This window comes from Trachemys scripta, chromosome 1 (genome assembly GCF_013100865.1).
Source record: "Trachemys scripta elegans isolate TJP31775 chromosome 1, CAS_Tse_1.0, whole genome shotgun sequence".
In the NCBI taxonomy this organism is placed as follows: domain Eukaryota; kingdom Metazoa; phylum Chordata; order Testudines; family Emydidae; genus Trachemys; species Trachemys scripta.
The window spans coordinates 143,931,635-143,949,041 of NC_048298.1; the positions used below are offsets into that span (position 1 = coordinate 143,931,635).

General features: G+C 43.8%; 1 protein-coding gene across 2 annotated transcripts in view; it reads right to left on the reverse strand.

Moving 5' to 3' along the window:
• Window positions 1-207: 207 nt before the first annotated feature.
• The window catches only part of GTF2E1 (general transcription factor IIE subunit 1), a 97,959-nt gene continuing 80,759 nt past the window's right edge, over window positions 208-17,407 (reverse strand). For both annotated transcript variants that reach the window (XM_034788452.1, XM_034788461.1), the window contains exons 3-5: window positions 14,079-14,280; window positions 8,781-9,022; window positions 208-2,490 (exon numbers count right to left, since the gene is read on the reverse strand). In XM_034788452.1, coding sequence (XP_034644343.1) covers window positions 2,060-2,490; window positions 8,781-9,022; window positions 14,079-14,280 — 875 coding nt within the window. In that variant the 3' untranslated portion in view covers window positions 208-2,059. The remainder of the gene's footprint in view (window positions 2,491-8,780; window positions 9,023-14,078; window positions 14,281-17,407) is intronic.

The following is a 17,407-nucleotide window of genomic DNA, read 5'->3' on the forward strand; positions in this document are numbered from 1 at the left end:
CAAAAAACTCCATGGAAAACGGTGCAAAGGATTCTGAGATGTATCCAAGGAAGAACCAGTGAGGACACTGAAGGTGGGGTTATGGTTTGAAAGCAGCTGGAAGCCTTTCAAATAGCATATTAAACATATCAGAAGCCTTAGAAGAAGCAAACAATCCCAGCTGAGCAAGTAATAAATAGATTGAAAAGACAACCTAGGACAGAAGCATCATTTTATTCATTTATTTTAAAAATGACAAATTTAACATACTATTTTTAAAAAAGGGTAAAATATCAAGATGCTGAAAATAAAACTACAAAGGAGGCATCACAGGGCTAGTCAGTATAAAATACCTTTACAGTTTAAATGCTCGGCAAATCTGTACCAATTCGTGTAAATCAAACAGCACTTGATACAGCCTCTAAACACAAAATCCTTTTATCACTTTGTTTCACCATAGCACTGGATAAGAAAACACAACGATTAAAAAAAAGTAACACTTTTAAATTGAAAGGTAACATTACAAATACGATATTGCTATAGGCACTGGTAAAAATGGTTTTCTTTGAACAAATAGTGCAGTGCCATGCTAAATATCAGTATTGAGAACTCTGCATAATTCCTTTTCAAATTATACAAACCTTTTGGTGTTCGTGAAATTAAAACTAGCTATGCTGGTTCCCTGGTACTGCCTGGCTGACAGCCCAATCTATTGTGAACTCAGGCTGTAACATCGGGGCTTAGTTGGGGTAAGGTGAGGGGACAGGCAGTAACAGTATACTGCACTGAAAGTATTCTCTGGGTAGCTCAGAGTACTCTACCAGTGCAGTTCCTTCAGTGGGTTTCATTACACTGAAAATGAGCCAAGACTTTCAAATTTGGGTGCTTCAAGTTGCATCTGACCTTGAGGTGCTGAGCACCCACAGCTTCCATTGAAACCAACAGGCACTATGAGCACGCTCAGCACCTTTGAGAATCAAGTTATTTGTTAGATGCTTATCCTGAAATCTCATTTTTGAAAATTCTGACAGTTGGGTGTGGAGGGTGGGGCATGTGGAAGAGGGGAACAGGCAAGGACAGGCCTGTCTTTTCACAGAGGACTGAAGTCCCTGATCGCTGAAAACGGAGATTGAAAACCAGATAGTCTTTCAAATGAGCATCACCCAGAGATCTGTATTCTCCTTTCCAGAGCTCGTCTCCCATTTTGCTCCTCATCAGAAAGCAGCCTCCCATTTACATCCTCAGTTACAACGAACACCATCAGCTGTCCACTCCAGGGCTCCTAACCGTGTTGGAAAAGAATCTCAAACACAACTTGGGCAAAATACATGGTTGAATCTAAGCAACATAGTTCAGTCTGAGCAAGCCTGGGCTACAAACCCTATTGAGAGGTTTAGCTAGAGACCTGTAGGAAGACCAAGGAGGATAGGGAGCAAGTACGGTATCTGCTCACATGGTTGTTTAGAAATAAAAATCCCTGCGCACTGCAGTCATCTGCAATGGGTTAGCGACAACCTCATTGTGCCCGGTACTACAGCCCAACCCTGCCCACATGCAACTGCATCTACAGCCTGTCTCAGCATCCAACGCACAGACCCTCAGTGTCACTTGCACTCTCCTGTTCTGTAACACTGAGGAGCAAGGCCTGATCAGACCACAGAGCACCCAAGTCCTCCACGAGGAGGGAGCTGGACTGCGTCAGAATCTGTTCCCTGGCCTTCTATAAAAAGAATAAACCTCAGGCGAAAGGAGGCTGTTGGGCTAAAGCAGCAGCAAGTGAGGGCCACACTGAAGTGGAGCTTCACCTTGCAAGCTTTCTGTCCTGATTACAAAATATCCACATGCTCCACCACCCACCTTTGCTCCCTCCCCTTTTGGCACATCCAGTTAGCTTTAGCCCCCCACCCCCCATTGTGTGGGATGCCCAAGATCAGCAGTTTCTTTAGTCAGGGAGCAGTTCTAAGCCCCAAGCCCCTGCATGACAGACTGTAGGGAAGGGAGAGATGCAGTTCAGTCTTTTGTTTCACTAGGGAGTCTCCTGTTAAAATTCACCTTTAAAAGCTGTCATGGCGGGAAAGGGTTAATCAAACATATCCTCAAACATACGCTGCCCCATGGCTATATAAAGCTCCTTCTCCTCGGGGGTCATTTGGGCCACCAGCTCAGGCCGCTGGCTCACTTGACTGTAAGAGAACGGACGTCCGGCCACCATGACAGTGGGGTCCTCTGCCACCACTTCAAATTCCTCCTCATCCTCTTCATCCTCAAGGCCATAGAGTGTAGCTGTGGCAGCAGGCAGGCGGGGTGGGGATTCCTCCTCTGATTCACTGGTATCACTCTCAGAGTCGCTGACATTGCCGCTGGCTAAGGGAGCAGCCCCCCCAACACCAGCTGCAGAGACAGAGGGGGTTTTCTTCTCGTGGATAAGCAGGGCACGCATCACCTCCTCGTTATCGTCCAGAGTCACGCGGCCCTCCCCACGTTCCTGAAACGCATCCATATCTTGACCACCTGCAAGAAAGCATAAAGGAATGGTAGGCAAGTCATCATACAGATACATCATGCTAGCCATTAAGGAGGGAGCATGATGTGCCGGTTAGGGCAGCCTGCAACTGGGGGTCAGAACTCCTTAGTTCTAGTCCCAGCTCTGTCACTGACTGTATGGCCTGGAGCAAGCTGTTTCCCGTCTCCACTGCTTCTTCCCTGCCCATCTTAAAGTCGAGAGAGCTATACTCACCCAGCAGACCTCAGAGCAGGGCGAGGCTTAACGTGTGCTAATTGGTGACAGACTATGTGAAAGGTCTATAGTCATAGTGGTTCCCAACCCATGGGGCACAATGGGGGACACCCCACTTGCAAGAGAACGGCAAGTTGTTCTGTATCAGAGAATGCAGCAAGAACAGGTCAATTCCAACCCTACCAATCATCTCTTGCTCACCTCTGATCGACCCATAATGCCGTCTCCATCATCTGCTCGCTCATTTTCAAACAAGCCCCTTTGTGCTGTCTCCCAGGCTGCCTCACATGCTTGGGAGCAGCAGCGCCCCAGAAACACCCACAAAGCCACCTCATTATCCACCTTCAGATCCCCTCTCAAAACTCTCCTTGCTGTGATGCCTACAAAAACTTGACAACAGTTAGGCTGCTGGTGTGCTGAGGCCGCTCCTTACCTACTATGCTGATGACTTGTACTCCCCTCTATCTGTAGCCATCTGCTGGCTCTTGTCTTATATTTCGGTTGTAAGCTCCCTGGGGCAGGGACTGCCATATTGTTCTGTGCTTGTACAGAGCCTAGCACACTAGGGCCCTGGTGCCACCATAATATAAATAAAGGTATTTGGAAGAGGACCCTAAGAGTGGTATCAGAAGAGTAAGGCAGCCAAGCAGGAACCTTTTGGACCGCAAAACAAAAATGCAGGTCATTTAAGGAGGTTCAATAATTACCTGGCTCTTGGTTTTACCTTCCCCAGCAGCACTCAGTGTGGTGCATCATTTCCTTATTTCAGGTTGAACCTCTCTAATCTGGCACTCCCTGATCTGGCAACATCCGTGGTTTGACATAGGCACCAGCTCCGTGGATGCTCTGGGGCTGGAGCACCATGGGGGAAAATTAGTGGGTGCGGAGTATCCACGGGCGTCAAACTCCCCTCTTGTGCACTGGCGGCCCCGCGCTTACCAACTCCTTCTCCTCCCTCCCAGCACTTCTGGAGCACCGTGAATAGCTGATTCGTGGCCTTCAAGCTCCGGCAGGGAGGAGGAAGACTTGGGGTCAGCGGCTGGGACCAGGGGCCAGCATCGGAGCCCCCGGGCAGGGGGCCGGAACCCCAGGTGGCAGCGGGGCCCCCGGGCGGGGCATCACGCTGGGCGCAAAGCCTGGGGGTGCTGCAGCACCCCCCGCATCCCTACTTCCTGCGCCTATGGAGACTGCTGGTACTCTGCATTGACCTCCCATGGTTCGGCAAATTCTCTGGTTCGGCACCAGTTGGGTCCTGAGGGTGCCGGACTAGAGAGGTTCAACCTGTAGTGTTTTTCCCCTCCTTACATTTAACTCTCAATACGGATGGTCCCAGGAATGTTCTGACTTCTCCACTTTGGGACATGCACCCAAAGAAGGTGGAGAGCCATCCTTCTAGGAAGGCAAGTGATTTGTCATCAGCAACCGGGCCCTCCCTCTTCTCATTCTGATTTAGACCCTCAGAGCAGGTTTACTGTGTAAACACTTAACATTCTGCCTCAAAATGAAGGATAACCATTTTTGTCCAGATTGTGGGGCCACAGGAAAGCTCACTAGAAAGTAATTTGCAGGCTCTGAAACTGGGCTTCCAAATACCAATGCTGCATGGCTAATGATGCCATTGTTTAGAAAGCCAGCTGCCCCGGAAAGGATTCAGACAAAGAACGTCAATTATAAGAAGTCTCAGTGCAAGGAAGATGGCTATGGCAGGGCAGGCACCTAGACCCAGAGATATCTGGCAAGCCACTTCCCCAATCACATCTTTGCACAGAGAGCAGTAGTGTGCTAAAGGAGGTGCCATGGCAGGCAGCGCAAAGGATCCTGGAATGTATCCGAGTGCCAAAGGCATAGTTACAAACCAATGAGCAAGAAGAAAGGTCCCGTTAGGGGAATGAGGAACAGGTGGGCAGAAACTCCATTTTTGGAGAACAGTATCTCAGGACTGGTCTGTTAGTGAGTGAGCACTGTGGTCCCAGTACTACTCTGGCAGTACTTCTTTTAACACAGTACATTCTACAGGGCCATAAACTATTCCCATCTTGGCTCTACGGAAACTTTTTGATTACTGAGTAGAGAAAAGCAGGGGCAGTTTCCTTTGAGAGTCTTTTTAGGTTAATAAATATAAATGTTTAGCTTCTGGCCTTTAATTAAGATAAAATATGAACATATAAACAAGAAAGAGTGTCTTGGAACCTTGAAATTGCACCAGTCATGCAGGAAGAGAAAGTTCATTACAGGAACTTGGTATTGTCAATAAAATTAATCCTGCCTGGGAGGTGGAATCTTAAAGCCCCTTGACTGCATATGCAACGCAACATTCAAAGGGTGTATAAAAGGGCTGCTATTTTTCAAGCCAATTTCCTCTTTGTAGCCTGGGCTCTCTTTCAATCTGGGACTTGTTCCCTAGCTTTACTTCACTTGTAAGGGATTATAGTGCCCCAGGTGAGAGACGGACAAGACAGACACATACACGCATCGCAGTAGCGTCTTCTGTACTGAGAAAGGGCTGCATTTCTGTTAAGTAATATTTGCTGTACAATCACTGGAAGAGTATGATAGTGTTTGAGTACGCAGGGTGTCTACAGTTCAAGGATTCAGAAATAGAATTCTATTAAAAAGAAGTCTTTCTGAGCTTTTCTGCATAAAGCTCTTATCAGATTTTTATGTTTGGTGAGAGCATTGTGAGTCCACCCAACACTAATAAACCTGCAGGCAGACTGAAAAAATGTAGAATAAGAATGGATTTTAAGAGCCTTATGTAAAAATAAGGGATAAAAACTAGGACAGATTCCCCATGGCAAACTTTTTCTACTTCACCGAAAGACTCCACATGAGAATGATCACTTGAGTTGAGCTGACTGGATTCCACCCTCACACGTTAATGCCACTTGCTCTCCCTTTCCTGAAGAGATGGAGCCTTGACCTTTAGTCCAGTTTCATCTATCCAGGTTCCAATACCATGCCCAGCACCATAACTCCCACTTGTCCCGTAAGTTTCCTTAAAAATGAAACAGAAGGGGGTGTTTCATCTTTCCCCATAGAGAGGAGCAAACTGATGAAGTTTTTGGTCATTCCCAGGAGCTAAGAACTCAGTCCCACAAGAGAGAAAAGTCTGTCTTCTCCACTGATGCATCCTTCAACTGTTTGACTGTTTCCTGGTTTTATGGAATGCTGCTGTCAAAAGGTGGTTCATTGTCATGATAAGATAGGGGGTGGGTCTCAGAAACTTAAGGCCAGCCTGGTGGGCTTTGAGTATCAAGACAATCTTGAACTAGACCAGTGGTTCTCAAACTGTGGGTTGGGACCCCAAAGTGGGTCATGACCCAGTTTTAATGGGGTCACCAGGGCTGGCTTAGACTTGCTGGGGCCCAGGTCCAAAGCTCAAGCCTCACCACCCAGGGCCGAAGCCCCACCGCCCAGGGTCAAAGCCAAAACCTGAGGGCTTTGGGTTTGGCGCCCGCCGGGGCAGATGAGCTTGGGTGGGCTCAGGCTTCAGTGCCCCCCTTCTGGAGTCATGTAGTAATTTTTGTTGTCATAAGGGAGATGCGGTGAAGCTTGAGAACCCCTGAACTAGATTATTCAGTGTGGAGCTAGGGCAAAGATCAGAGCACTAGAGAAATGTGTTCGAGATGAGCTGCTGCATCCTGTACCAGAGGGAGCTTTTCCGGGCTGTGTGGTTTCATTCCAACGTATAATGAAGCCACGAGGTCACAAGTCTGATTGGGGAAACAAGGGGGGAACGACGGAGGGATGATAACCTTCTAGGCTGCTGAAAATGGGTGAAGGTATTTTTTTGCAACCAACACCACTGAGGAGTGCAGGTAGGACACGTACATTCTTCAGAGTTGGTGTTGACAGACTTTGTTAGTAGGAGTCCCAGATGTTCCTGGAACATTTTTGCCTAGTATGAAAGATAGAAGTCAGATTCACAGGTGGTGGCTCTGATTGCTGTTAGTGTTTCCACGACTTGGCAAACAGGCCAAATCCTTGGAAGGAGGGGATTGTGTCTGCAGTTTCATGCTCAGCTTAATGTTTCTAGTATCCCAAGAAGTCATTCTAGAGCAGGGGTCGACAACGTTTGGCACGCGGCTCGCCAGGGTAAACACCCTGGCGGGCCGGGCCAGTTTATTTACCTGCTGATGCGGCAGGTTCGGCCGATCGCGGCCCCCACTCGCCGCGGTTCACCGTCCTGGGCCAATGGGGGCAGCGAGGGATGTGCTGGCCGCGGCTTCCTGCCGCCCCCATTGACCCGCGTCAGCAGGTAAATAAACTGGCCCGGCCCGCCAGGATGCTTACCCTGGCGAGCCGCGTGCCAAACGTTGCAGACCCCTGCTCTAGAGACAAGAGATCTTCTTTGTGATAAAACACGATAGTCCCTCTCAGTGAGAAGTGCTGTACTCTAGGAGGTTAACCAGCAGTAGTCCAAGTTTACTGAATGATTTACAGCCCAGAAGGGTTCTATGAATCATGACCTTGTGAAAATTCTTTGTGCTGTACTTTAGCATCTAATGATTTCTGCCGATGCCCAAGTTTTCTTCCTTCCATCTTTTTCTGTCACACGTCATCCAAGAACCATGGAAATCTGTGTGGGTGGTGTGGTGGCAGAAGGCACTCTGGTGCCAGACTGTGGATAGCAACATTCGGGTGTGGTTTTAGTTAATACGCTTTCTATAGGGTAAACAAAGTAATGTCCAAGAGAATAAAAGGGAGCGCACCCTAAAAGCCATCAGTTAATAAGGCAGAAACACACTGCCTGACCATAATCACCTCAAGCTCTGGTTTTGTCAGATATCTGCCTGAACAGGGTTAGCCCACCATCCGCACCTCCATTCCCCTAAAAAAATCTCCTGCTGTTCTGTTCCACTCCTGGGGGTTACTTTGCAGGAAAAGGAAGATTTTAGTGTTTTGGATTTAATTAAAACAGAAGCATCAGAGAGATTCAATACTTCACTTTTTACCATGTCCTATATGTCAGAAACTAGCACACTGCAGTAAGATTTTAGTAGCTCTATACAGGCAGAACTAGAATGAGATTCTCTTCAGATTTTTTTTTTTTTTTTTTTAAGTCTCTGCTGGTAGCCACTCTCATTGCATTTTGTCCTTCTTTGTGCTGGGTTTTTTGTTTCTGAAAATAAACACTTTGCTTTTTGGATCTTGGTTACATTTCGCCATCTTCTGAGACACTGCCTGTTTCATTTGGTGTTGCTCACACAGCTCAAATGGTTGTATATTTCAATTGAATCACCCTGTTAAAAATCTAAAATGGTCTCCATTTATTACTTTTTTGTTTTGGGCTTTGAATAAGCTTTTCAAAGCAGGGACTGTCTGGTACTGCGTTTGCACAATGCCCAGCACAACGGGCCCACCATCTTGACTGTGGTCTTTTGGGGATATGACAAACAATAATAAAAGCACAAACTAACGAAAAAGACTGTTGATGGCTGATAGTCATAGGAGGAAGCAATAACGAGCAACCCACTATGGGGACTGATTCTCCTAATGTACTCACTCCTCCTCTTCCCCACACTCTCAAGATGCGGTTCTGATACATTGTTCTCCGCATACAATAGTTATCTTGAAAATCAACAAATAACCAGTTACAGAAGGGGAGAGGGGATACGTGAACATGGCATATCCACTAGTAGCCGATCTGGTGAGCCTTATGCTCAGCACACATACAATTTGAGTTTCATTTTCCATCCATGCCCAGTCGGTAACAAGCTTTCCTGAAGAAGCTGAAAAATCTTTCATCCAAAACCAAACAAGTCATAATGGGCCAGAACATCTGTCTTTGATGCTCCCGGAAAAGCTAACAAACAATTAATATTTTAGTAACACAATCACACCACTGTGGGCAACTCAGCTTTACTGACATGGGTTTCAATGCTGTGCCTAGTAAATCTTGTTCTCTTACACCTGCCTGGCTTTACATGGCAGATGAAAGATATAACAGCATAGCTTGTTAGTGCGAAGATGCCAGGAGCAGCAGCTGTACATAGAAAGGGGCAAAAATGTTCTCCCCACTCTAAGAATTATGCAGCACTTCTCCCCTTTTAGCTTTTCTTACCATCTTTGATTTCATCCGGGTCATAAGCCCCCTGCACTGTGCTTTCCCGCAGCCAAATTGGCCTCTCTCTGGTTGGCTTCCCTTCGTTTGTTGACCGATTAAGGTCCTCCTGGTCTTCCATGCTGATGACGACATTCTGGGTGTACAAGTCCTCGTATGATGGCCCTTTTGTTGTCCATGCTTCCCGATGGTATCCACCTGCTAGGCCAGCTGCCCCTGCAGCAGCAGCAGCACGTTCTTTGCTATGTAGAAGTCAAAGGGATAAAAAAAAAAAAAAAGATACCATTCAGAATTAGTCCTTTTCTGTATAACAGACGTTTCCTGTTGTGATTTCCAAAAAGAGCCCAGGGAATTTAGCCACAGACCTCCTATTAAAATTAATGATCTCCCATGATATGCTTGGAGAATCTCAATCCCCATTTCTTAACCATGTTGCCAAGAATTTCTAGACCAACTCTTTGATTGAGGAATATAGGGATCAAAATACTAGACAAGCTCAACTACACATTTTGATATGCAGGAGAGACATTAGAAGGCAAGGAGGTTGTTAAGCTCTATGAATATAATTACGCAGGAAAAACAGCCAACCTGGTAATATGCCTGACTACTCTGAAATGAAAGTCACATCGATACACAACATGGCCCTTGCCAGTAGCTAGCTGGAAAAGTATTTATTTGCTGTTACACCATAGTCTTGTATTAAATAAATTAAAACACCAAGTTTTTTTAACCAAGTGGGTTGACCGATTGGAGTTTCATAATGCTCAGATGTGGGGATTCTTATTCATAGGGCTTATGAGCGATTAGACAAATTCACCTCGGAAAACTAAGTTGAAATCCCAGCTCTGATCACAAGTGATAGTGAACTTGCAAGAACTACCTGGTGAAGTTCTATGGCCTGTGTTATACAAGAGGTCAGACTAGATTATTTTAGTCAGGGGCTTAGAAGGGAGGGGGGGTTTACAGGTCAGCAATAGAGTGGGGCAATGACTGAGATTTGGTGGAGGCTGTTGTCCTAACCCTGAGTAACAGAGGGTGGGGGTGGGCGGCTGAAAGTCAGTATTGATGGTTACTGGGCAGAACTGGGTGAGTGCCCAGGGCTGGACTAGCAAGGGGCTGCTCATCAGAATTTAGCACCAGCTTATTTTTTCAGTTGATCCATAGCCAAATCATTGTCATCCAGCTTCCTATCTGGGCCAGGAAAGTGCACTACTTGGATCTGAATAAAGAGAACATAGAGCTGAATGTCCTCTGCCACTGATGGCAATGAGCCCAAATTACCTTCGCTACATGGTCTTGTGCTCTTACGTGCATAGTGAGCAGGTAAGGCCACAGAAAGAATCTTCCCATTTTCCACTTGAGGGAAACCCAGGGTGAATGAACTGCTAGGCTAAAGTCGCTCAAAGGAATCAACAGATTCAATGGAGAATGCACCCATCCACCCTTAGTAGATCTTGCAAGCATTTTGAACACTTTATATAGTAAATGACATCAAAGGCTGCTCACAGATAATAAATATGCATGGGCACCACCCTCCTTTTGTATAGGACATGATCAACCAAGCATGCTAATGCTGTCTCTGTACCATCCCCGGGGTTGAATCTATACTGATAGAAGATCCAGGTGAACCTAGAGGTGTTCTTCCATGATCTTCTCAATAAGATTCCCCAAAGAGGGAAAGTTTGAGAGAGGGTGGTAATTGGGGAGGTTACTGATATAAATGTTTGTTTATTAAGCAAGTGTTTACCCACTGCTTGTATTCTATTTTGATGTCTAAAGGTTAGTCCTGGGAAATTACATACACATGCCATCATTTTACTTGCTCTGGAAGAAAATAATTGTGCACTCAAATCTCTGCCAGGAGCAAGAAATATTTAACCTTTCAACAGCCAGGTAGGTGTTCCAGGAACTATTAACCATACACACACAATATTTTTGTACCTTTACATCGTATACAACATACACACATTCACAGAATCAATGACTTGTGTTTCTTTCCTAGAGTCAGCCTGATCAGGAAAAAACAACTTGAATTTCTGAGCAAGCGGGAGAGACTATTTTATGCATGCAGATCACGTATGCAACTTAAGGAACCACACAGAGATCTTCTCTCAATTTGTATTACTTCAAATACTGGTACTTTTCAGTTTACAAAGAAAGGCATGTGTTCTGTGAAAAGCACCATTCTCCTTCCCCCACAATAAAAATCAGCTTCCCTGACAATTTTATGTAATCCACTTTCCTACAATACACAATGCAAAAAAGCCTCCCTCACCAGGACTGCAGCAGTGACATTTAAGTGTTCAGCAGGGTCAGGGATTGCCTTGTCAATTCAAAGCCTCCTTTCCCCTATGAAGTTCCATTTAGTTGTGATATACTTATCCTAGTGATGTCAAGGACAATTTTTTAAAGTAACAATTCTTAAATAAAAGATACCTATCCCTGTAAACTAGATTAAACCATCTCCTGCAATGTGATTAATTTACAAGGAGTAATGAGTAATTTAACTCCTTGGTATGCCCCAGGATAACCAAAGCGAAGAGGGTTTATGTCTACAATTTTACCCCGTTAAGGTCAATGACTAAGTAAATGGCTCCATTTTCTTCCTTGTTTGTAAAACAGTATCATCAATTATGCTGTTAGCAGCAATGATGCAGCCCCTTGAGACCATGGGAGTGGGTATTTACCTGCTGCTATAAAGAAGCGATGCCTTTTTGTTCAGTGTCCCTGCTATGGAGAAGTGAATTAAACACCACTGAACAGAGACAGAGGACCAGATGCTCAGCTGCACCAGGGCAGCGCTTGGAACAGAGCTGAAGAGAGGGAGCAACTGCTATAACAAACTTTCCATCTCCCTTGATTCTAGGGCTGCTTTGTCCCCTGGCTCACGCTACGGATGCCCTGAACTTGCCTGGCTGCAACAGCTCCTGGGAGCTATTGTGAAGCTGGGGATCGGGGATTAGGCAGTAGTGTGGCTGGCAACACTGGCTCTATCCTGTCGGTGGGTCACCTTAAATGGAAAGTCCCCCAGCATAACTGATTAAACTGGCTTTAAGGTTGCACAAAGCATCTTCAGCAGGGCTAGGATATGGCTAAAAGAAACCAATGAGCAGAGCTCATATTATAAGTATTTAAATCAAACACAAGTTTTGCATCTCAACTGTTTGTAGAAAGTGAAGAAAAGACAAACATAGAGAAACTGAGGCTCTAGAGTCCAACAGATGTGTATGGTAATTTAAGTACATATCTGCTATTTGCATTAATGAAAATTAGGTAACTCTCTCATGCTATTGTTTTTAACAGCCTCCACTAAAAGGTATATGGACTCACGGTCTTCGGTAGTGTAATCGCAAAAGGTAGGTCCTTCAGGAAATCTAGGATGTTACATGACACAAAGTGCTGGTATTTTAAACAAGAAAAAGTGGAGGGGAGATTAAATGCAACCCATCTGGAAAGCCACTGGGGCTGGTTTATGAAAAGCAGACTCTTATTATGATACTTGCATGGGACAAATTCATGCTTAGTAGAGGATTTACAAAATATCACTTAAGTCTGTCTAGAAAAATCGAAGTAAATGATTTGACCAGTCTTGCAATGGAGATGCATGACTGTTAGACAATTTCCAGTGTAGACAGTGAGTGTTAAAGCTCTCCAGAAGACACACAGAGGTATTTTCTCCTGTGTGAACAGGAAAGGCAGGACATTCAGAAGATTTTTTCTTCAGTAGCATCAAATGTCAGTTTTACCAATGATTCCAGTATCTCAAGACTCTGTAAAATGGAGTAAATAAATAACCGAGAGAGAGAGAGAGAGAGAGAAAGGGGTGTGTGTGTGTGTGTGTGTAAGAGATGGGGGAAAGAGGATATTCTTTTTTTAAATTTCACTGTAGCACTTTTATGCAATTAGCTGCTTTGAATTAATAAGGGTTAATAAATAATTGAATCACTCTATGTGCTGAAGCTAGTTGTGTTCAAGTAACCATTTAAGAAGCTGCCTATTTATTTTGTAAGTCTGTGCACAGAGTAATTAATCATTTACAGTGGGTTTTTTTTAAGTATTTAAGAGTCACGTAAGTGGGTGCTGCTGTTATTTAACCATTATTCATGGGACGGCACCAGGCATTTGCTGTGTTAATTTTCGAGTCACAGAGATGAAGTAGCCATGCGGAGGCTTGAAAAAGGCCTGTTTCTCTCATTTGAGGTGGTTATCCCAAATATGTTAGTCAAACTACAGAAACTGGTTTTAAAGCAAAGTCTAATGATTAAGCCATAGGGTTAGGAATAAAGGCACCAAAAATTCTACTCCTGTATCTGACAGTTTGGTCTTGGACAAGTCAGTTCCCCTCTGAATATACCTTAGTTTATTTATCTGTGAGACGGAGAACATTAGTTAGTTCATATCTGAGATCCCTGGCTAGAAGGGACTAGACAAGTTAGTCTGCATGTAAAAGAAGGAAACCTGAAAAACCAACAACATTATATTCGGTGGGGGCGGTTGCTCCAGTAGTGTAACTTTTTTTTCCCGGGTGTGCGTAAGTCTTTTTTTTATAAATTGAAAATAGGCAGAGCACACTAGATTTCACCGCAGCTGACAAAACTGACAGCTCACTGCATCTTTCTATGCTATTTAAATGTTATCTCTTTTTGCATAGTTAGAAATCTTCTGAAGGATGCAGTTTGGTTTCCTACGGCTAGGAAAATATTAATCTTAGAGTTCTTGATTTGTAACAGGTCTTTCCCTATAAAGGTGTGTATCAAGTGGGGGAAAATAAGAATAAAAAAGATACTCATAAATAATTTCTTCGTATAAGAGTTTTGTTATAAGTGGGTTTGAAAATGCGAAGTGTGGAGTTTCAAAACCTTCATAGAAGCAAAAGAAAAAGAAGGTGAAAGAAAAGATGTTCCCAATGGAAAGAAGACAGTAAAACAGCATGGGGCGCCCAAAGTGTGTCCTGGAGTCCAGAGGCTGCCTACAGAGCTCTGTAAAGTGGTCACAGCTCTTCTCTGAAGTTAAAGATGGTCTTGGAAAACTATGTGGTCTCAGCTTCTTACGCAGCAGCTATGTACAGCCTCCTGTGGGACAAATAGTCTTATTAAAAGGCAAGGGCAGCTTCAGTCTGCTTTGTTTTATGGCAATTGTAGACTGTAAATCTCTTGAGGCAAAGATTATTTATCAGCGTCCTGCATTGCTGACGCTGAACAAACAAGTTATCAAGATTCAGGCAATGATATGGTTAAGGCAGACAAACATGCAATATGAAAGCAGTGTGGCTGAAGAGGACTTTGTGCCCATTCCCACCTCTGTTTCAGTGCAGGAATCTCTGTGGGTTCTGGCTCAAGGATTTCATAGGCCAAGTTAACGTCCTCTGTCTCTCGTAGCAGTGCATAGATGGGCTCAATCTGCTCGTTAAACCTTGCCACAAGAGTCCGCGCATCCTTTTTGGGCATCGCCGACTCATCCTCTTCCACTTCATTCTGACAGAACGTACAGCGGAAGGTTCCTAAACAGAAAAGAAGTTGCTAAGCACTAGGAGAAAGTCAAAAGGCCCACATCTTTATGCAGCATTTAAAAAGAAGTATTTTACTGTTCTCTTAGATTGAAACTAAATAGCTTTTTTCCTTGGGACAACTTTCTTCCCACACATAATGTACCTGATTATTATTTTAACCAGATAAAGTGAGACTTTCGATGCCATCCAGTGATGCAGAAAACTGGTTAGGGTTTCTCTGCAAAGCCGCTCTCTCTGCAAAGCCCTAAAGGATGGCAAGTTGCACCTTTCAGACATATCCTAGCATTACACATTCTTTTCCTTACCACACATTTTTAATGGCACTGAAATATCAGTTTCAAGATGTATTTTGGGATGGTCAAATTTCGAGGCTTGCAGGGTCTGAAGAACTTGCCTTCATCCCTCTCTAAAATAATCTTGGGGGGAGGGACGATCACTCAATTTCATTCCATACTGCTACTAAAAACAGTGTTTTTAATGCTCACATTCTACTAAAAGATTAACCCACTCCCTCTCCCTTTCAGTTGGTAGTAATTTTCTCCAAAAATTTCTATGAGTCAAGCATGGAAAACGTCTGGTCTCCAAACAAAGACAATTTTTCTTTATCTTTTTAAAAGTCTGTTCGGTTAGTTTAGAGTTGCTTGACTATAAAGAAAAAAGGGAAAAAACTGGTCTCTTGCATTCCAATTAGAAATGTTGTGTATGTGTAACCCCCCAAAAGGTCAGAATTTACTCTAATTTAGATTGTTTTGTAGACCATCACGATCTAAGAAACAAGCCAAGGGAAAAGGAAATTGGTTCAGCAGCACTGAAGTTACTTTTTTTTTTTTTTAAGTACTTCTGCAGTGGAGGATTTTCTGTTCCAGTTCACTTGTCAATCTGTGGCTAAGAATTTTAGGGACCCACATTTACAGCAGGACTTTCCCATCCAGCTCAGTATTAGAGTTGCCGCAAAACACGTTATCTCACGCTACACTTGCAGTGATGCGAAGGAAATTCAGGTCCTCCCAAATCCTAGATGGAGAAAGTGGTGCTACTTACCTAGAAGATTAAATTGAGGGCTGAGAGCAGAGGCTTTTGGATTTATCTTCACACCTCTACCACTAACTAGTTGCATTATTTTGCCTTTATAGGGCAAACATTTAGTGTAGCCTCACAATGCCCTATGAAGAAAGAAGGTAAATATTATTCCTTGTTACAAACAGGGAACCTGAGGCACTGAGAAGGGAAGTGACTTGCCCACGGTCATGTGCAAAGTCAGTGTCAGAATCTGGATTTGAAGCCACAGCTTCTCACTCCTAGTCCCTTGCCAATCGACTAGATTAAAGCATCTCATAGGCAAGTAATTTCCCCTTTTTCTGTTTCCCAGTCTGTGAACTGGGAATAATATTTACCTGCTACCTCACTGCATTACTGTCCCCAGGGCTCTCTTTCTTCATGAAAAGCTTGCACTCTATTTAATAGCAGTCTCATTTGTTGACTTGTCAAGGTGTGTAGGGAAGTCAACTCATCTGACAAAGAACATGTGTACCAACGGCTAGATCACTTGCACCATGTGCAAACTCAGCCTCTGGGTCAACTTTGAAGAGGTAAACTTGGGCAGGGAGAGGGGTCAGAATATCTGCCACACTGCACTGGAAGTTTCCTAAAGTCACAACTGTGTACATTGTTGTACATTAACCATTGGGTTCTAGATTCAGATGATGGGGACATTGTCTCCTGGGTCTCATGTTGCTTCCAACATATATTTACCCCATGAATCTGGGGCTAGTCACTTTATCTCTCTGCTTCCCCAAATGTAAAATGGGGATAATACTTACCTAGCTGTTTCACAAGTGGTTGCAAGAATTAGTTAGTACTCTGAAAATAAGACACTACAATAAGTGCTGTTTATTACATTAGGTACAACCTGCAGCACCTCACAGGGATTTCTAAATTTTTAAAGTTCATTTATATTTGTGAACTTTTTCTCTTTGTACTGTGAATCAGGGATGACAGATCTCTGTCTCTCCCCCCCACTGCAACCTAAACAGACACAAAATTAGTGTCTTATGTATAGCCTACACAATGTTTTCATTTTTTTGCATTAAAAACTCTCTCTCTCCTCTACCCCCAGAGTTTTTCCTAGACAAAAAACAAACCCAATAATGTTCACATTAAAGTCAACTTTTTGAACTCATGAAGTCAGTGATTTTGAAAAAAAAAATTGACAAAACAGGCACCTCAGTCCTTACTTTAGGAAAGTTAACATTATCTGCATGGGAAAGCAAGAGCATTGACAGTGGTGGCAAAAGACACTGAGTGAGAATGGGAAAACGGTGGCTTTCTCCAGCCCTTTCTTAATCCAAGCATAAAGCACTATGCTTATTTTGTCATGCTATAAAAAGCACCACCACTCATGCATAAACTGCACATTATATAACTTTGTCAGTCCAGTTAAGTTTTAAGTCACAGTTTGATCTCATTCACATTCCACATCTGAGGCCATCAGTACCCCTGAATTCACAGAACAACCTGAATAAGTCTAGAATAATTAGTAAGATTCAGCTCATATTATGAGTTTATTGACTGGAGAGTGGTTGACTGCAAGCCCTACAGAAAAAGCCCGGTTTCTTAGGTGGCTCAGGCTTTTCACACTTTCACTCACGAACCCCTGGCATCTTAACTAAAGATTAAAAACAGTCAGGACAGCTCCAATTCAAAGCACCTTAAAAAAAATAATCAGAGTTTATGCAGCTCTAATTTAATAGAATTCTTAAAACTAAGGCTGATTTACTGCAACTTCTCCAGGGCTCTTAAGGAACAAAAAATAAATGTCAATATAATTAGTTATGTAAAAAATCTGGAGAATGATTGGAGCGACAAGTTTCCTGCAATCGTGCTCAAGTTTTTTGTGGCGAGGCAACACTTTACAAGAAATACCCACATTTAGGAGCAGAACTGAGCAGCTACTCTCAAGTGCCGCCCACCAGGACAATGCTGAAAACCTCACTTGTGGGATGTTAAGAGGTCACAAAATCACTATATCACTACTATACATCACTGCCTTGAGATATTGCATCTCAACAACTTTGATACAACTTTCTGCCAAACATGCATTACAATATTGTCACATAGG